Here is a 21,918-nt window from a genome sequence, read left to right as displayed (position 1 = left end):
AATGTCTCACACTCAAACTAAGCAGTAAACATGTTTGATGGGCCAAAGCTTAAACATCACTGACTGTCATTTAAAAAGGTTTCCCTTTACGGGACCAGTTTTTTTGTGCCCATACCGTCAGAGGTCCCCTAAAGGGGACTGTGTAAACAAACACAGCCATGTTTAAACAAACACAGCCATGTCCCCATTAAGTCAGCATTGCCAGGACATAAAGTTGCATGGAGTTAACCAGCGACACGCAAATTTATGGGATCAGCACTCACAGATAACAGTTAGTGTGACACACACACACACACACACACACACACACACACACACACACACACACACACACACACACACACACACACACACACACACACAGAGAGAGAGAGAGAGAAAGGAAGTAGTTGAGGCTCTGTCCACACAATCAGTGTGACATCGAGGGTAGGACAGGTACACAACTGCTTGGTGAACACAAGTAGTACAGGTACGCAACTGCTTGGTCTACACAAAGTAGGACAAGTACATAACAGCAGGCCGGCGTTGCGTGTCATTCCGACATGGTGAGTACAGCTAAATGATAAATATCCACTTGATGACTTTCATAGCCGCGCTTTTTGCAAGGAAACCAGAGGAATGTCGCTTGTCCCAAAACATGTTTCGTGTATCAAGAATGAAAAATTAGGCGACTTTTCTCTTTTTTTTGTCAAAATAATTTTGTTTCGACTTAAGTGTCAAAGTTCTCGCTTGTGCAACGTCGGCCTCTTCACAATTTCATTAAACTGGAAATAGAAATGTTTGCTTCCTCTTTGCTGGGGAGAACACTGCTCTTCTCTCTCATGGCAGACTACACACACACACATATATATATATATATATATATATATATATATATATATATATATATATATATATATATATATATATACATACATATATATACATACATATACATATATACATATATATATACATATACATATATATACATATATATATATACATATACATATATATATATATATATATATATATATACATATATATACATAGTAAACATATATATATACATAGTAAACATATATATATATATATATATATATATGTATATATTATGTACATAGTATATCAATATTACATCAATACTATATACACAGCACAGTGCTCAGACCGTACACATAATATATCAATAATATATACAGTACTTTTCGGTACTTTTCTAAAAAGAAATGTCATTAATTGTCTTTATTTGAACAAAAAAATGTTAGTGTACATGAAACATGTGTCATTTAGTCCTTAAATAAAATGTTGAACATACAACTTTTCTTTTAGTAGTAAGTAAACAAAGAAAGACTCCTAATTAGTCTGCTGACGTATGCAGTAACATATTCCGTCATTTATACACCGAATATGTTCTACACATTAAGAGGTACAAACTGCTAAAAATGTATTATTAATCTACTCGTTCATTTCCTGTTCATATCTGCTTATTTTCTGTTTGAACATGTTCTATTTACACTTCTGTTAAAATGTGATAATCAGTTATTCTTTCTGTTGATACTTTCATTAGTTTTGGATGATACCACAAATTTAGGTATCGATCCGATACCAAGTAGTTGCAGGGTCATACGATAAACCAGTAATAATAGAGTTAAAAATATTGATGTAAAGGGTAGGTGTCGTGCTGTTTCCTATTTCAACATGTTCTATCTACGCTTCTGTTAAAATGTAATAATCAATTATTCTTCTTTTCTTTGATACTTGACATTAGTTATGAATGATACCACACATTTAGGTATGGATCCGATACCAAGTAGTTACAGGATCATACATTGGTCATATTTTAGGTCCTCATGCGTCCAGGGAAATATTTACTGACTTTATGAACATAATATACATTTTTTTAAAACAAAACAATACTTTGTGATGTTAAAAAAATCATATTAGAATAGGCTAGAAACACTTTTGTACTCGGTATCATTACAGTGGATGTTAGGTGTAGATCCACCAATGGCGTTTTTTTTTTATATTGTAGCGTCCCTAGAAGAGTTGCAGGAAATTCTGTGAATTTGTTCTGTTGTGTTTATGCTGTGTTGCGGTGCAAATATTCTCCCAAAATGTATTTGTCGTTGTTGTTTAGTGTGGTTTCACTATGTGGCACATGTTTATAGTACATCAATATTATATACATATAATACACATACTATATAAATATTGTATCAATAGTGTATAAACAGCATACACATTGTATATAGATATTATATAAATAGCATATGAATATTATATAAATAGTTTATACGTAGCATACACACAGTATATTAATATTATATCAATAGTATATAAATAGCATACTGCTATACACAGTGAATAGATATATGTATATATATATATATGTATATGAAGAGTATTTACATAGCATATACATAGTATATACTTAATATGTGAAGAGTATATACATAGCATAAAAATTGTGTAGTAATATTATATAAATAGCATATACATAGTATATGAATATTATAGAAATATTATATAAATACCATATAAATAGTATGTAAATTATATACATAGCATGTACATAGTATATATATATATATATATATATATATATATATATATATATTATATACATAACATTTACATAGTATATAAATAGTATATACATAGCATAAACATTGTATTTAAGTAGTATATACATAGCAAAGACATAGTATATATATTTTGTATACATAGCATATATATAGTATATAAAGAGCATGTACATAGCATATACATAATATACATGTATTATATACAAAGCAAATATATAATATATGCATAGCATATATAGAGTATATTCATAGTATATACATCGTATATCAATAGTATATACATAGCATATATATATAGTGTAGAAATAGCATATACATAGTATATAAATACTATATACATAGCATATATATATGTGTGTGTGTGTATGTATGTATGTATATATATATATATATATATATTAGGGCTGGGCAACGATTAAAAATTTTAATCGAAGTTAATCGCACTATTTCTCCGATTAATCGCGATTAACTGCATTGTATACGCAAAGCCCAATAATGAATTCAAAAGTAGTGTGTAGTGCACCTTTATTGGAATATTCTCCGACATGAACAAAAGCGCCAAAACATTTGTTGTGCAAACACAATTTAAATCAGTCCTTGTTAAACAGTAGCAGTTAAATAGCATATTTTATGAAAATCAACTGAAAAAATGTAACTACAAACATTGAAGCTTATTGCCACTGCCAGGGTATTTAAGTTATCCTGTTTGTTATGGAAAATAAATATAATCTACATACAAATCTCTGAGCCACAATCATAACATCTGAACAGGCAATTTCTGAGGTAACAGCAGAAACATTTTTTTTTATCAGGGTCTTATGTTTAAAAAAACTATATTATAGGTAGTGGGCTGTTTTAGGGAATTTTCGATCAAATTATCCGTAGTAGCAATATTAATAATGTTGTGTTTATGCTGCGTAGTGCACTTAAAATAATTATGACCATATCTAGGAATTGATATGATGGGAATTTTCCGATCGTTTGCTTGGTGCTTTGATAAACTGAACGCATATACATGGTACTATATTGTGATGTTATGAGCCAGGGAATAAAAGAACTACCCTACCCAGCATGCAACAGGAGTGACGAGCATGCGCGGTAGCCCGGTATAGGTTGTGTCGCCATGACGGCATCTTGTATGTTGTGATATGCACGCTCTGAAAGCAAACGTTAAGAACTCAGCCAACACTCCTGGTCTGCATTATTCATAAATAGACAGACAACACATATACTCCGCTGCTTCACAGGCCGCTGGATGTAGCCGGCAAAGTATTCCCCTGCTAGCTAGCCGGTCTAGCAAGCACGCGTCATTCAGTCCAAAACGGCCCGATCTATCCACATTCAGAATTGTCTGGCGGTCGTAAGTGATCCCGGAGTGACCACGCTGTAAGCCAGCCATGACATTTGCAGAATTATCCGGTATTTTTGCCAAATGTTCCATCTTAATCTTAATCTTAATCCGTAATATCGCTAAAATTCGCTCCATTCTGTCCACTAAAGACGCTGAGATCATTATCCATGCGTTTGTTACGTCTCGCCTCGACTACTGTAACGTATTATTTTCGGGTCTCCCCGTGTCTAGCGTTAAAAGATTACAGTTGGTACAAAATGCGGCTGCTAGACTTTTGACAAGAACAAGAAAGTTTGATCACATTACGCCTGTACTGGCTCACCAGCACTGGCTTCCTGTGCACTTAAGATGTGACTTTAAGGTTTTACTACTTACGTATAAAATACTACACGGTCTAGCTCCATCCTATCTTGCCGATTGTATTGTACCATATGTCCCGGCAAGAAATCTGCGTTCAAAGGACTCCGGCTTATTAGTGATTCCCAAAGCCCAAAAAAAGTCTGTGGGCTATAAAGCGTTTTCCGTTCGGGCTCCAGTACTCTGGAATGCCCTCCCGGTAACAGTTCGAGATGCCACCTCAGTAGAAGCATTTAAGTTTCACCTTAAAACTCATTTGTATACTCTAGCCTTTAAATAGACTCCCTTTTTAGACCAGTTGATCTGCCGTTTCTTTTCTTTTTCTTCTATGTCCCACTCTCCCTTGTGGAGGGGGTCCGGTCCGATCCGGTGGCCATGTACTGCTTGCCTGTGTATCGGCTGGGGACATCCCTGCGCTGCTGATCCGCCTCCGCTTGGGATAGTTTCCTGCTGGCTCCGCTGTGGATGGGACTCTCGCTGCTGTGTTGGATCCGCTTTGGACTGGACTCTCGCGGCTGTGTTGGATCCATTGTGGATTGAACTTTCACAGTATCATGTTAGACCCGCTCGACATCCATTGCTTTCCTCCTCTCCAAGGTTCTCATAGTCATCATTGTCACCGACGTCCCACTGGGTGTGAGTTTTCCTTGCCCTTATGTGGGCCTACCGAGGATGTCGTAGTGGTTTATGTTGTGGTTTGTGCAGCCCTTTGAGACTCTAGTGATTTAGGGCTATATAAGTAAACATTGATTGATTAATTGACCCCTAATATATATATATATATATATATATATATATATATATATATATGATTGTACACTTAATAAAAAATCTACAAAAAAACTGTAACCAAATATAGTTGCCTCTTTATATTTGCAATTTAACTAATATTTGGCCATTCAGCAAAATACTCTGTGTGAGAAAATTCAAGTCCATCCAGCTGATGTTGTTTGCCAAGAAGCCCGTGTTTTGGGGAGTAAAAGAAGAGTGGGCTGGAACATGGAACTTTAAAGAACTGTTAAGGTGTTCTTGCGAGGCGATTGCACCTTTGGTGGAGCAACACTTCTTGAGTAAGTCCCGCTTCTGGAAACAGAAGTTTCTTTTTGGGGACCCATTTCATGTTCCGCATTTGTGTGTTATCAACCACTTCCTCGTACCAGACCACAGTAAAAGTGTGACTGCGTAACGCTGTCAGGAGGACGACTCCTAGAAGGAGATGTGTTAGCTTCAAACACTGATGACCTCTATTAAACCGACATAAAAGCAAGGAATTCAACATGGACAGAATTCAATTTGGCTCAATGAGGAGAAAGGCGTAGACCTGTACCCTTGTACCCTTGTACCCTTGTACCCTTGTACCCTTGTACGGTCTCCTGCCACGCTCTGACAAAATATTGCATGCCTCCTCTTTTATTTGGACTTTCCCTGATTACATGGCAACGGCTGTTTCTAAAGGCACGGGGGTCGTAAACAGCCGTCGCCCTCGGTTACAAAACAGTTCAAAGAAAAGGTGCCTGGGGCGGGGGTCTGGTCCTGCTTCCTCTCCGCTTTGTAGATCTAATGTCAAGACAGTACTTTCCTGCGGATTACATACAATACATTAAGGTTTTACTACTTACGTATAAAATACTACACTGTCTAGCTTCATCCTATCTTGCCGATTGTATTGTACCATATGTCCTGGCAAGAAATCTGCGTTCAAAGGACTCCGGCTTATTAGTGATTCCCAAAGCCCAAAAAAAGTCTGCGGGCTATAGAGCGTTTTCCGTTCGGGCTCCAGTACTCTGGAATGCCCTCCCGGTAACAGTTCGAGATGCCACCTCAGTAGAAGCATTTAAGTCTCACCTTAAAACTCATTTGTATACTCTAGCCTTTAAATAGACTCCCTTTTTAGACCAGTTGATCTGCCGTTTCTTTTCTTTTTCTTTTTCTTCTATGTCCCACTCTCCCTTGTGGAGGGGTCCGGTCCGATCCGGTGGCCATGTACTGCTTGCCTGTGTATCGGCTGGGGACGTCTCTGCGCTGCTGATCCGCCTCCGCTTGGGATGGTTTCCTGCTGGCTCCGCTGTGAACGGTACTCTCGCTGCTGTGTTGGATCCGCTTTGGACTGGACTCTCGCGACTGTGTTGGATCCATTGTGGATTGAACTTTCACAGTATCATGTTAGACCCGCTCGACATCCATTGCTTTCCTCCTTTCCAAGGTTCTCATAGTCATCATTGTCACCGACGTCCCACTGGGTCATTATTGTCACCGATGTCCCACTGGGTGTGAGTTTTCCTTGCCCTTATGTGGGCCTACCGAGGATGTCGTGGTGGTTTGTGCCGCCCTTTGAGACACTAGTGATTTAGGGCTTTATAAGTAAACATTGATTGATTGATTGAAAGAAACCGACACCTTCATGTCGCCTTCAATCCTACGCAGTGGAGTTTTACAAGCCTTTTGATTGGTAAGATCAAAGACAGTTTCGGAACTCGTTGAAACACAAAGTTTTTCCGAGAAAATTAAATCGACAGACCCATTAGAAATGAAGAAGTGTAAAGTTCTGCCATTCTTGGTTGCAGGAGAACAAGGCGGACATCAAAGCCATCATGGCTCGCTTCCAAGCGGGCGCCGTGGACGAGAGCGGGCCGCCATCGCCGCTACGACCCAAGGCGCCCCTCAACCTCACCCTCTCCAGCGGCCCCGCCCCCCTGCCCAAGAAGCCCGTCTTGGAGAGCCTGTCAGGTGGCGGCATGCCTCCCAAACCGTCTTATCTCAAAAACCTGGCGCCTGGACCCAACAAAACCAAAGTCCTGGCTAGCAGGTTTGACCAGGATGAGACCGGTAAAGTCCCCGATCGAGGACTCTGGAAGAACCCCGAAGATTCAAGTCTGACGCCAAAGCCTGCTCTCAAGCCGACCATCTCCATCCCCAAACCCACGTTCCCTAAACCTCCTCCGGCCGCCAGCAAGCCCAGCGGTGTCTCGTCCCCATCCCCGTCCCCGGCCCCGGCCCCGGCCCCGGCGCCGGCCCCGGACCCGGACCCCACCATGCCGCCCAGAATGCCTTCTTTGCACCAGAAACCAGGCAGCAGCTTGGTGAGACTCTGGCAGCAGAGTGAGGCCAACGCGGACCACGCCCCACAGGGGGTCCTGAAAGACAGTCAGGTGGTCTCTCCTCCAAGGCCTCCAGCCAGCAAGAAGCCCAGCTTGAAGAAACCTGCCTCGCAGTATTCTCACAACCTCGATGCTAACCATCTCATTGACGGCGGCGCTAACGGCGACACCACCTCGGAGCCCAAACGCAACCCACTCCCAAACAGTCTGACTCTGGGTCCTGCTCCGGCGAAGCCTGCCAGACCCCCGAAGGTGGACCTGGAGGACTTCAGAAGATCTGCTGGTAAGATGGACATACTGACAACAAAATGGTCTGTTCCAGGGCCAAGCTGGGGCCCCCCATATCATCTACAGCAGGGGTAGCTAATGTTGCTAATGCTAGCATGCTAGCTTTTTTGCTAGTTTTGCAGCATCGAATATTTTGCTACTTGACAAATGATACGTGTTAGCATGCTAACCTTTAGCTTTTTTTTTAGCTCATTTTGCAGGTGTACACCTCAGAATCTAATATTTTGTTACTTGATGTATGATACTAGTTAGCATGCTAAGGTTGAACTTTTTTAGCTCATTTTGCAGGTGTACACCTCACCTTGTTGCATGCTAATGTTAGCATGCTAACTTTTTTGTGCTAGTTTTGCAGGTATACACCTCAGCATCAAATATTTTGCTACTTGACGAATTATACCTGTTTGCATGCTAACGTTTAGCTTTTTTTTAAGCTAATTTTGTAGGTATACACTTCAGTCATACTTTGGTACATCTTGCATACTAATGTTAGCATGCTAGCTTTTTTTGCTAGTTTTGCAGGTATACACCCCAGCAAAAAATATTTTGCTACTTGACAAATGATACCTGTTAGCATGCTAATGTTTAGCTTCTTTTTTTTAGCTAATTTTGCAGATACAGACTTTTGCATCAAATATTTTGTTACTTGACAACATATACCTGTTAGCATGCTAACTTTTAGCTTATTTTTTTAGCTAACTTTGCAGGGATACACCTTAACGTCATATATTTTGTTACTTGACAAATGATACCTGTTAGCATGCTAGCGTTTAGCCTCTTTTTTAAGCTAATTTTGCAGGTGCACACCTCTGCATCAAATATTTTGCTACTTGACAAATGATACCTGTTAGCATGCTAACGTTTAGCTTATCTTAGCTTAACACGCTAGCATGTCAAACAGGTATACAACTCAGAATTATATATTTTGGCACTTGACACATTTTTTTTAGCATGCTAACATCATCATGCTGGCTTTTAATGTGTCATTTTTCAGGTATACACCTCAGCATCAAATATTTTGCTACTTGACGAAAGATACCTGTTAGCATGCTAACGTTTAGCTTCTTTTTTTTTAGCTAATTTTGCAGGTGTACACCTTTTGTTACTTTACAAATGATACCTGTTAGCATGCTAACGTTTAGCTTCTTTTTTTTAGCTAATTTTGCAAGTATGCACCTTAACGTTGTATATTTTGTTACTTGACAAATGATACCTGTTAGCATGCTAAGGTTTAGCTTTTTTTTCTAGCTAATTTTGCAGGTGTACACCTTTTGTTACTTTACAAATGATACCTGTTAGCATGCTAACGTTTAGCTTTTTTTTTTTTTAGCTAATTTTGCATATATATTCAATCCAATCCACTTTATTTATATAGCATATTTGAACAACAAAATGTTTCCAAAGTGCTGCACAACAATATTAAAAAGAACATTCAAATACTATCCTGAGCTCCTCCAATGACTGAATAAAAACATAAAATATAAATAAATAATAATAAATAAATACATATAAAACAAATATAAAAACAATATAAGATAAATATGATTAAAAACTATTTTAAGGGTGAAACCAATTACACCTAAGTCATACGTTGCGAGCCGATACGTGTTTGTTTTAGCCGATATCGGCCCGATATCAACATTGTATCGGGACACCCTCAGATATGACGTCGCAAATGTCACTTGTTATTTATAAGTGCAAAAAGAAGTTAACCCATCCATCCATCCATTCGCCTATCTCAGCTACAATTGGGCGGAAGGCGGCGTACACCCTGGACAAGTCGCCACCTCATTGCAGAAAGAAGTTAACCTTTTTTTTTTTTTTAAATCCACTTACTGTGCATTTTTGACGTAACAACCCTTGTTTAGGGCCAGTTCTCTTGTTGAAAGAAGAAAAAAAACTACAGAAAAAAATAAATAAATAAAAGACCGAACAAAAGTTAGTCCTTCAATCCTGTTCAAAATAAAATCGTGCCATTTTAATATTTGTTGTTTACAAAACCCAATACAACCTAAGTAATGTAGGGCAAAATCTGATCAACACTGAAATAGATTTCAAGAAAAATCAGACCCCAAAAAAAGTTTTATATATTCTTGCATTGAAAATGACAACTTTTGCACACAACAATTTTTTTTTTTTTCTTTTCAACGTGAGTTAAATTGTATTTATTGTCCACAAAAAGTACTTTGGACACCTTTTGTTCAGCTGTTTACAATACGCAGAAGTCATGGAAAGTTAATGATTTATAAAAAGAAACTAATAAACTAAAAGTGCAGTGAGTGAGTGCTGCCTTGAGGTGCGCCTCCATGCAGTACCGCTTCCGTCCTGCTGGCGGGAGCAGTCACGTGTCTTCCTCACAATGACGCAGCGGAAAGAAGAAGACTCGCTTTCAAACCAAATATGGCGCCTCTACTCTGAAAAGAAAAAAAAGAAGCACTCACTGAAAAATTGTTTTACTTTTATTTTGCGGTCTGGACAGCAAAATATCAGTTTAGCAAAATCGAAAAAAGGAGGGAAGCTGATGTGCTTAGTGTGGACGTGTTTGGAAGGAATGTAACCGGCGGAAACGTCACGACTTGGACGAAGTTCTCCCTGATCGCTGACTGCTGGGTGCGGTGCTACAACATCAAAAAGTACATTCATACTAGTTTAACTTTGACAAATCTAAAACAAAATTACACTAAAGTCTCATACCTAGTCCTGTTGCCTGTTTCTAATCGTACAAACAAACAACATTTTTTGTACATCGAAAACAAGCATACTTGCCACCCTTGAGACCTCCGATTTCGGGGGGTGGGGGGCGTGGTTCAGAGTCAAGTATTTCATATATATATATATGAATGAGAAATACTTGACTTTCAGTGAATTCTAGCTATATATATATTTTTATTATATATACATGTATATATATATATATATATATATATATATATATATAAGAAATACTTGAATTTCAGTGTTCATTTATTTACACATATACACACACATAACACTGAGTTAAGGGTTGAATTGTCCAACCTTGTTCTATTCTCTGTCACTATTTTTCTAACCATATGCATGTACAGTAGATGGCAGTATTGTCCTGTTAAAGAGTGTCACAACATTGCTGTTTACGGCAGACGAACTGCTTTATGGTAGACGAAAACTTGACTGCTGTTGTTGTGTGTTGTTACCGCGCTGGGAGGACGTTAATGAGACTGCCTAACAATAAACCCACATAAGAAACCAAGAACTCGCCCTCGATCATTCTACAGTTATAACGTCATTGGGCAGACGCAATGTTTATATTGAGGGAAAGCGGACGTGGAAACAGGCTGTCCTCACTCAGGTCCGCATGGAGCTGGAGGGGGGCGTGGCCTCCAGCTCCGCCTGAATTTCGGGAGATTTTCGGGAGAAAATTTGTCCCGGGAGGTTTTCGGGAGAGGCGCCGAATTTCGGAAGTCTCCCGGAAAATCCGGGAGGGTTGGCAAGTATGAAATCAAGGCACTTTCAATACATTGCAACAATTTTAAACATCCACCAGGTTAAGCAATTATCGTCTTTAAGCAAAACATGCCACGGAAAGAAAAGTAAACGACAATACAAATAGATTATTACAAAAATAACCATCCGTCTATTTTCTACTGCTTGTCCCTTTTGGGGTCACGGACGGTGCTGGGCCAATTTAGTGTTGTGGGAGGAGGCCAGAGTACCTGGAGGGAACCCACGCAGACACGTGGAGAACATGCAAACTCCACACAGAAATATCCTGTCCCCGGATCGAACCTGGGACCTTCGTATTGTGAGACACATGCATTAATATCTGTTCCACCGTGCTGCCCGATTTTAAAATCCGTCATTATAATTATATTATGTGCGTGTGTCACAATCTCAGGAACAAACTCTGAAAATACACTGATAAAAATAAATATATTATAGCCAGGCACTAATTGTTGTCATCACCACATTGGGATTGGTGGATAGGTCGGATGTGAGCAGTTATAAGGGGAAGCACTTCTGTGTGCAGTTGTTGGTGTTATTGTGGAAAGAGTTTGATATTAAACTCACCGGCTCAGAACTACCACTCTCTTGCCTCATTTTCTCGACTCTATCCATCCCATCCATTTTTCTACCGCTTGTCCGTTTTGGGGTCACGGAGGGTGCTGGAGCCTATCTCAGCTGAATTCAGGCAGAAGGCGGTGTACACCTTGGAAAAATCACCACCTCATGACAGGGCCAACACAGATAGACAGACAGCATTGACACTCACATTCACACACTACGGCCAATCTAGTGTTGTCAGTCAACTTATCCCCAGGTGCATGTCTTTGGAGGTGGGAGGGATTGGGCGTACCCGGGGGGAACCCACCAAGTCATGGGGAGAACATGCAAACTTCACACAGAAAGATCCTTGATATTAAAATCTTCCATTATAATTATATTATCTGCGTGTGTCACAACCTCAGGAACAAACTCTGAAAATACACTGATAAAAATATATATTGTAGCAGGGCACTAATTGTCATCACCGGTTTGGTGATTGGTGGATAGGTTGGATGTGACCAGTTATAAGGGGACACACTTCCGGGTGTAGTTGTTGGTGTCGTTGTGGAAAAAGTTTGATATTAAACCCACCGGCTCAGAACTAGCGCTCTCTCGACTCCCATAAAATAAAATAACACACAAAAATAGGGCTAATTTAAATCAATTTTACATTTCTCCAATAAATATTTTTTCCATTTTTAAGCATTTTCCAAGATTTAATTAATAATTAGATATCATTAGGCCAATGTGAAAATGTTTGTTTTACTATATGTGTATATATATATATACATACATATACATATATATTTATGTATGTGTGTATATATATACATATATGTATGTATATATACGTACATATAGGTATGTATACATACATACCTATATGTATGTATATATACATATAGGTATGTATATATACATACATATAGGTATGTATGTATACATATATACATACATATATGTATGTATATATACATGTATATATGCATGTATATATATATGTATTTATGCATGTATGTATATACATATATGTATGTATAGATGGATAAATAGTACTTTATTAATTCCTTCAGGAAAATTTAAAATATATGTGTATATACATATATATGTATATATATATCCGTATATACATATATATGTATACATATATATACGTAAATATATACATATATGTATATATACATATATGTTTATATACTGTATATATATGTGTGTATATATATATATATATATATATATATATATATACATACATGTACATATATATTTATGTATGTGTGTATATATATACATATATGTATGTATATATACGTACATATAGGTATGTATACATACATACATACCTATAGGTGTGTATATATACATATAGGTATGTATATACACATACCTATAGGTATGTATGTATAGATATATACATACATATATATATGTATATATACATGTATATATGTATGTATACATATATGTATGTATGCATGTATGTATATACATATATGTATTTATAGATGGATAAATAGTACTTTATTAATTCCTTCAGGAAAATTTAAAATATATGTGTATATACATATATATGTATATATATATCTGTATATACATATATATGTATACATATATATACGTATATATGTAAATATATACATATATGTATATATATATACATATATGTTTATACACTGTATATATATATTTGTGTATATATATATACATACATGTACATATATATTTATGTATGTGTGTATATATATACATATATGTATGTATATATACGTACATATAGGTATGTATACATACATACCTACCTATATGTATGTATTTGTACATATAGGTATGTATACATACATACATATAGGTATGTATGTATACATATATGTATGTATATATACATGTATATATGTATGTATACATATATGTATGTATGCATGTATGTATATACATATATGTATGTATAGATGGATAAATAGTACTTTATTAATTCCTTCAGGAAAATTTAAAATATATGTGTATATACATATATATGTATATATATATCCGTATATACATATATATGTATACATATATATATATGTATATATATATATATACATATATGTTTATATACTGTATATATATGTATGTATGTATATAAATACACAGCAAAAGTAGGATTATAGCATATCGATTTTTGGGAAAATGATTTCCGTTTATCGTTACATCCCTAGCGTATAAGTACTAATAAATATAATACTGTTACATTCCTAACGTATAAGTACTAATAAATATAAGACTGTTACATCCCTAGCGTATAAGTACTAATAAATATGATACTGTTACGTTCATAATGCATGACAAGCTATTAAAGTGGCTATTTTTTTTTTCATCTCAACATCTTGTCCCTGGCAGGAAGTGATACTTTCGACAGAAGCCTGCCCCCGACGACATTGGCTCCCGGTAACCATAGCAACCACGCAGCCCAGCCGCCTCAAAGTGCACTCCCAAGTCTGCCGCCGCGACCCTTCGGGAGCACGTAAAGGACCACGCACACGCGCAGCGGCGACAGCTCGGCCGATGTTACAAAAAGGTGTACTTCCATGTTACAGGATGCAGCAAGAAGAGTCTTATGACGACATCGAGGACGTCAGGAAGAAGTCTCCGCCTCCTCCTCCTCTACCGCCGTCCACAGGTTGTCTCTCGTCGAATATTTACAACCATTCCCGGGACTCTTGTCATTTTTTTTTTTGTCTTTGTGCTCCCGTCCAGCTCATCCAAGTCAGAGGGCCAAGGTGACACTTTCAAGGCGCGCTCTTAGCACAGTAGTTAGCCACACTGAACACTCGATTCATTCTATTTTTATTTTTGTGGCCCAGGAGGAAGAAGACGAGGGCAGCAGCGACGACATGTACGAGCCTCTCGATGAACCGTGGTGAGCAAATAGAAATGTTGACCTTACATTGTTTTCATTTTAAACAAGACTATCTTTCAAAAGTATTTTCCAGCCTAAAATAACAAGTTCAGGAAAAAAAAAAAAAAATGAATGAATTTACATTTGAAAGTATTTTATTATGCTATTATTAGTCATAAACTCTGAGATGGGTTCATGTTGTGTAGAAATATTTATTTTTTTAATAATGTCAGAAAAAGGTATGTCTGTCTGATATATGAATTACTTGGTAAAAAAAAAAAAAAGATTGCATGAATTACATTTTAAGTAGTATTTTGCATCATTATTATTATTATTAATAATAAAATTATTTTACTTAACGCTAACATGGGTCAATGATTGTCAGCAATATTTATTTTTTCAATAATGTCAGAAAAAAACTACATCGATCGATGTATGAATTACTTAAAAAATAAATAAATAAATATTTCCATTATATACATTCTAAGTAGTATTTTTAAACACTATTATTATTATAATTATTTTTACTAAACACTAACATGGGTCAATGATTGGCAGTAATATTTATTTTTTCAATAATATCATAAAAAGTACATCGACCTTGTATAGGAACTACTTAAAAAAAAAAAGATTTCCATAAAATAAATTTTAAGTAGTATTTTTTAATCACTATTATTATTATTATTATTATTAATATAATTATTTTGCTGAACACTAACATGGGTCAATGATTAGCAGTAATATTTATTTTTTCAATAATATCAAAAAAAGTACATCGACCTGATACATGAATTACTAAAAAAAAATAAAAATAAAAAATCCATGAAATACATTTTAAGTAGTGTTTTTTAAATCACTATTATTATAAGTATTAATATAATTATTTTTTACTGAACACAAACATGGGTCCATGATTGGCAGTGATATTTGTTTTTTCAATAATGTCAAAAAAAATCGACCTGATATATGAATTACTTGAACATTTTAAGTAGTATTTTTAATCACTATTATTATTATTATTAGTATAATTATTTTTACTGAACACTAACATGGGTCAATGATTGGAAGTAATATTTATTTTTTCAATAATATCAAGAAAAGTACATCGACCTTACATAGGAACTACTTAAAAAAAAAAAAGATTTCCATAAAATAAATTTTAAGTAGTATTTTTTAATCACTATTATTATTATTATCATTAATATAATTATTTTGCTGAACACTAACATGGGTCAATGATTAGCAGTAATATTTATTTTTTCAATAATGCCAAAAAAAAGCACATCGACCTGATACATGAATTACTAAAAAAAAAAAAAAATCCATGAAATACATTTTAAGTAGTGATTTTTAAATCACTATTATTATAAGTATTAATATAATTATTTTTTCACTGAACACAAACATGGGTCAATGATTGGCAGCAATATTTATTTTTTCAATAATGTCAAAAAAAAAGTACATCGACCTGATATATGAATTACTTGGAAATAAAGATCTCCATAAAATACATTTTAAGTAGTATTTTTAATCACTAATATGATTATTAGTATAATTATTTTTAATCAAACACTAACATGGGTCAATGATTGGCAGCAATATTTATTTTTTCAATAATGTCAAAAAAAAGTACACTGACCTGATATATGAATTACTTTAAAAAAAAAAATACATTTTAAGTAGTGTTTTTTTAAATCACTATTATTATAATTATTTTTTCTGAACACTAACATGGGTCAATGTTTGAGAGTGATATTTATTTTTTCAACAATGTAAAAAAAATCGACCTGCTATATGAATTACTTGAAAAAACAAAAGACTTCCATAAAATACATTTTAAGTAGTATTTTTAATCACTATTATTATTATTATCAGTATAATTATTTTTAATTAAACACTAACATGGGTCAATGGTTGGCAGCAATATAAAATGTTTTCAATAATGTCAGAAAAAAATACATCGACCTGATATATGAATTACTTGGGGGGAAAAAAAGGAAAAAAATAGTTCCCTAAAATACATTTTAAGTAGTATTTTTTAAACTAATTTTTGTATGAATATAATTATTATTATTAAACTCCGAAATGGGTCAATGATTGGCAGTAATATTAATTTTCATGCGGTGTCAGACGAAAATGTTTTAATCTTTTTAAAAAGTATTAAGCTACTTTAACATAAATGAATGTACGTTAGCATACATAGCACTGGCCATCTTGTTTGTTGACAGCAGGGACGAAGAGGAGAAGAAGAAAGAGGAGAGAAGACAATTGGAGGCCGAGAAGAAGGAGCAGAAAAGTCGAGAGAAGAAGGAACAAGAAGCCAGGAAGAAATTCAAGGTGAGGGGAAAGTTGAAATGTGGCGTTGATGAAAGAAAGTTGGCGCCATGGTTGTCTTCTACACGGACGTGTTTCAGATGGTGGGACCCTTGGAGGCGGTCCACCAAGGCAGGGTCTGTGTGGACTGCAGGGGCAGTAAGACGGAACTGGCACTAAAGCGAGGAGACGCTTTGGACATCATCAGAGTCCAAGGCAACCCTGAGGGCAAGTGGCTGGGACGCAAACAGGATGGAAGCAGTGAGTTTGTCTTCAGTATTGTGTGAGCCTTCTTAGTGCTAACGAGTCATTTTTTACAAGAAACATTGATCATTTTGTCAACTTCATCATCACCGCTGTCATGGGTGTCCAAACTATGTCGATCCAATTTGCCCCGTGAAAAAGGCATATCGCATTCATTTGAAATGTGTTATGGTTGGAGGGAGTTGACGGCACAGACACAAGGGGGCAGTAAATATCTATGTATTTTTTATATATAAATATATTAGATTAGATTAGATTAGATAGTACTTTATTTATTCCGTCAGGAGAGTTCCTTCAGGAAAATTAAAATTTTCAGCACAATCCCATTCAAGATCAGACAAACATTAAAGGGAGACAGAACAGATACAGGTACACAAGGATGGGGAGAAAAAAAATAGAAGATTAAAATAATATATTATTATATATAAATATATATATATATATATAAAAAAAAAAATATATATATATATATATATATATGTATGTATATGTGTGTATGTATATGTATGTGTGTACATATAGTTACTTTACATGCTTTCGGCCCTCGACCAAATTTTTATTTAGCCCAATGCGGACCCCTATTCAAAAACTTTGGACACCCCTGGTCGAGTTAAACAGCGTTAACGCGTAGATGGGAACTTCCTGTTCAGTGTAAAGTGCGCTTCAAAATAAAAGCGATACATGCTTCCATCACGAAAGTATGCTAACTTTGTGCAATGTTTAGATATAAAGGGTGGGTGACATGATCCTAGAAACAGTCTTGATGTATAAAGTGTGGATAATTGTTATTGTTATTGTTGTGATGTATAAAGTGTGGATTCTTGTGTGACAGTCGGCTACGTGAAGACCACGTCGGTGGAGATCGACTTCAACTCCCTGAAGAGCCATCAAGCCCAGCGGGCGTCCAAGTTTGACGTCTACGACGACGTGGACGTGGCCTCGTCGGACAGCAGGTGACAAGACGCACTCGTTGCAAGTCTTGGCGGTTCTCTATAATAACCGGATCCTTCCTGTCTTCTCTCCACAGCGGAGGAGGTACACAAGTTCAACTTTTGAAGTTGATATTCCGACATTACGTTCTCAAGGGCGTCTGTTTCCCGCAGTTGTCCTGCCGCCGCCGCCCCCGGACGAGGACTGGGAAATATACAACGACGTCATAGATCCAGACTTGGACGTCAGGTGTGTGATAACCAAATATGTCGGCAAGAAGAATTGTGGATTTTTTACGAGTGCTGGGCTCTTTAAGTCCCCTCCAGTCCAGGTTCGCCGTCAGCAAGCCTCACGGCCTCCTCAAGTTGTTTGACAGAAACCGACGCCCCGCCAGCGCTAAAGTGTAAAAATACTCTCAGCACTAATCCGCCAGAGATCATCAAGGAAATGTCCTCTTTTTGCATGCATGATCCCATTCTAATATTCTGCATAATCAACATTTTATTGTGTCACTAACTTCCTGACGCCTCCTTTTTGAAATCCAGACACTTTTTAATTTGACCTGACGATAATGAACTAATAATAATAATTCATCTTTATGGAAGGAATTGTTGCATATTTTAATCATCTTTCTCCCACTGTGACAGATTGCCTCCACCCAGCCAGTTCACAGCAGAGGACAATTCAGGTATTTTTTTAATTTAATACAAAAAACAAAAGGTTATTAAAACATAAGGGAAAAATCTAGGGAAATTTTTAATGGAATGAAACACATAAAAAGATGATTGACCCATTGTGTTATTTAATTTGAGAAAAACACGTTTGTTATTTAATACAAATAAATAAAAGGTCGGTTCTGCATTTTTTCATTTAATAAAATAGGTTTTAAGTTAGGTTTTATTTTATTTTTATCTTAGGTTTAATCGATCAATTTTGATACATTTATCAGTGTGGTTCTCGTTTTTTTTAAAATATTAAAATAGATACTTTTGACACTTTTTAAACTTTAATAAATTAAAAAAATTGTTACAATTCAGGTGTTTTTTTTCATTCAATACAAAAAACAAAAGGTTGTAAAAACACAAAGGAAAAATCTAGGGATCTTTTTAATGGAATGAAACACATAAAGAAATTATTAACCTATTGTGTTATTTATTTTGAGAAAAACATGTTTGTTATTTAATACAAACACATAAAAGGTCGGTTCTGCATTTTTTCATTTAATAAAATAGGTTTTAAGTTAGGTTTTATTTTATTTTTACCTCAGGTTTAATCGATCAATTTTGATACATTTATCAGTGTGGTTCTCGTTTTTAAAAAAATATTAAATTAGATACTTCTGTCACTTTTTAAAGTTTGATAAAAAATTAAAATTAATACAACTCAGGTATTTTTTTATTTAATACAATAAACAAAAGGTTGTAAAAACACGAGGGAAAAATCTAGGGATCTTTTTAATGGAATGAAACACATAAAAAGATGATTGACCTATTGTGTTATTTAATTTGAGGAAAACACGTTTGTTATTTAATACAAATAAATAAAAGGTCGGTTCTGCATTCTTTCACTTAATAAAATAGGTTTTTAAGTTAGGTTTTATTTTATTTTTATCTCAGGTTTAATCGATCAATTTTGATACATTTATCAGTGTGGTTCTCGTTTTTTTTAAAATATTAAAATAGATACTTTTGACACTTTTTAAACTTTAATAAATTAAAAAAATTGTTACAATTCAGGTGTTTTTTTTTCACTCAATACAAAAAACAAAAGGTTGTAAAAACACAAAGGAAAAATGTAGGGATCTTTTTAATGGAATGAAACACATAAAAAGATGATTGACCTATTGTGTTATTTAATTTGAGGAAAAAACGTTTGTTATTTAATACAAATAAATAAAAGGTCGGTTCTGCATTCTTTCACTTAATAAAATAGGTTTTTAAGTTAGGTTTTATTTTATTTTTATCTTAGATTTAATCGATCAATTTTGATACATTTATCAGTGTGGTTCTCGTTTTTTTTAAAATATTAAAATAGATTCTTTTGACACTTTTTAAACTTTAATAAATTAAAAAAAATGTTACAATTCAGGTGTTTTTTTTTCATTCAATACAAAAAACAAAAGGTTGTAAAAACACAAAGGAAAAATCTAGGGATCTTTTTTATGGAATGAAACACATAAAGAAAGTATTAACCTATTGTGTTATTTATTTTGAGAAAAACACGTTTGTTATTTAATACAAATAAATAAAAGGTCGGTTCTGCATTTTTTCACTTAATAAAATAGGTTTTTAAGTTAGGTTTTATTTTATTTTTATTTCAGGTTTAATCGATCAATTTTGATACATTTATCAGTGTGGTTCTCGTTTTAAAAAAAATATTAAAATAGATACGTCTGTCACTTTTTAAAGTTTCATAAAGAATTTAAATTAATACAACTCAGGTATTTTTTTTATTTAATACAATAAACAAAAAGTTGTAAAAACACGAGGGAAAAATCTAGGGATCTTTTTAATGGAATGAAACACATAAAGAAATTATTAACCTATTGTGTTATTTAATTTGAGAAAAACACGTTTGTTATTTAATACAAATAAATAAAAGGTCGGTTCTGCATTCTTTCACTTAATAAAATAGTTTTTTAAATTAGGTTTTATTTTATTTTTATCTTAAATTTAATCGATCAATTTTGATACATTTATCAGTGTGGTTCTCGTTTTTAAAAAAATATTAAATTAGATACATCTGTCACTTTTTAAAGTTTGATAAAAAATTAAAATTAATACAACTCAGGCATTTTTTTATTTAATACAATAAACAAAAGGTTGTAAAAACACGAGGGAAAAATCTAGGGATCTTTTTAATGGAATGAAACACATAAAGAAATTATTAACCTATTGTGTTATTTATTTTGAGAAAAACACGTTTGTTATTTAATACAAAGAAATAAAAGGTCGGTTCTGCATTTTTTCATTTAATAAAATAGGTTTTAAGTTAGGTTTTATTTTATTTTTATCTTAAGTTTAATCGATCAATTTTGATACATTTATCAGTGTAGTTCTCGTTTTTTTTTTCTAAAATATCAAAATAGATAATTCTGACACTTTTTAAAGTTTGATAAAAAAAAAATTAATTGTTATTTTATCAAACAATATAAAAGTCTAGTCCGTGTAATTATTTTTATTTTATTTTAATAAAAGAGATAAAAAAGATTGTTTGAAAAACTATTAATATATACATATTATTAGAATATACAGAAATATTTAAGAAAATGTTTTCGTAATTTTAATTTTTTTTTTCAATAAAATTAAAAGACATGTTCCCGTAATTTTTTTCATTCAGTAAAAGAAATAAGTAATTTTTTTCATTTTTAAAGATGAATGATATATTTTTTTTAATTATTATTAAAAAACATAACTCTGATACTTTTACAAAAGGTTTTAATATTTAATATGTATTTTCAAATGTTTTAAATGTTGTTATTTGATCAAATTATTTAACAGGCTGCTTCAGTTTTTTTTTCTCATTTAAAAAAGACAAAAAGGATTGTTTAATTAGATGTAGTTGCAATTCATTATTATGTTTTGTTTTTAATTTACAAAGTAAACTACATATTTAAGTGTATTGGTACTTAATAAATAAAAAATATATGTCAAATGAAAATTCCAGTATGAGACATTTAATTGACTGTAATAAAAGGGATAAATCACCTATTGTGTTGTTTAGTAAGAGAATAAAATGTGAATTTTGTTATTTAATGAAAATAAATAAAAGTTTGGTTCTGCTAATTTTTTTTTTTTCAATTCAGGTTAATTAATCAATTTTAATAAATAATTTCTGACACTTTGTAAA

General features: G+C 34.2%; 1 protein-coding gene across 1 annotated transcript in view; it reads left to right on the top strand.

Annotated features, from left to right (window-relative positions):
- The first annotated feature begins 363 nt into the window (after nucleotides 1-363).
- Nucleotides 364-21,918, top strand: part of LOC133557350 (FYN-binding protein 1-like) — a 47,026-nt gene continuing 25,471 nt past the window's right edge. The window contains 12 exon segments of the mRNA XM_061907749.1: nucleotides 364-545; nucleotides 6,843-7,659; nucleotides 14,064-14,187; nucleotides 14,261-14,343; nucleotides 14,421-14,443; nucleotides 14,528-14,583; nucleotides 16,794-16,899; nucleotides 16,977-17,136; nucleotides 17,972-18,124; nucleotides 18,243-18,318; nucleotides 18,386-18,472; nucleotides 18,717-18,757. Of these exon segments, the coding sequence (XP_061763733.1) occupies nucleotides 543-545; nucleotides 6,843-7,659; nucleotides 14,064-14,187; nucleotides 14,261-14,343; nucleotides 14,421-14,443; nucleotides 14,528-14,583; nucleotides 16,794-16,899; nucleotides 16,977-17,136; nucleotides 17,972-18,124; nucleotides 18,243-18,318; nucleotides 18,386-18,472; nucleotides 18,717-18,757 (1,729 nt within the window). The 5' untranslated portion in view covers nucleotides 364-542.

Source organism: Nerophis ophidion, linkage group LG08, assembly GCF_033978795.1.
Source record: "Nerophis ophidion isolate RoL-2023_Sa linkage group LG08, RoL_Noph_v1.0, whole genome shotgun sequence".
Lineage (NCBI taxonomy): Eukaryota > Metazoa > Chordata > Actinopteri > Syngnathiformes > Syngnathidae > Nerophis > Nerophis ophidion.
The sequence above is the reverse complement of the archived record's forward strand: the minus strand, read 5'-3'. Positions and strand labels throughout refer to the sequence as shown.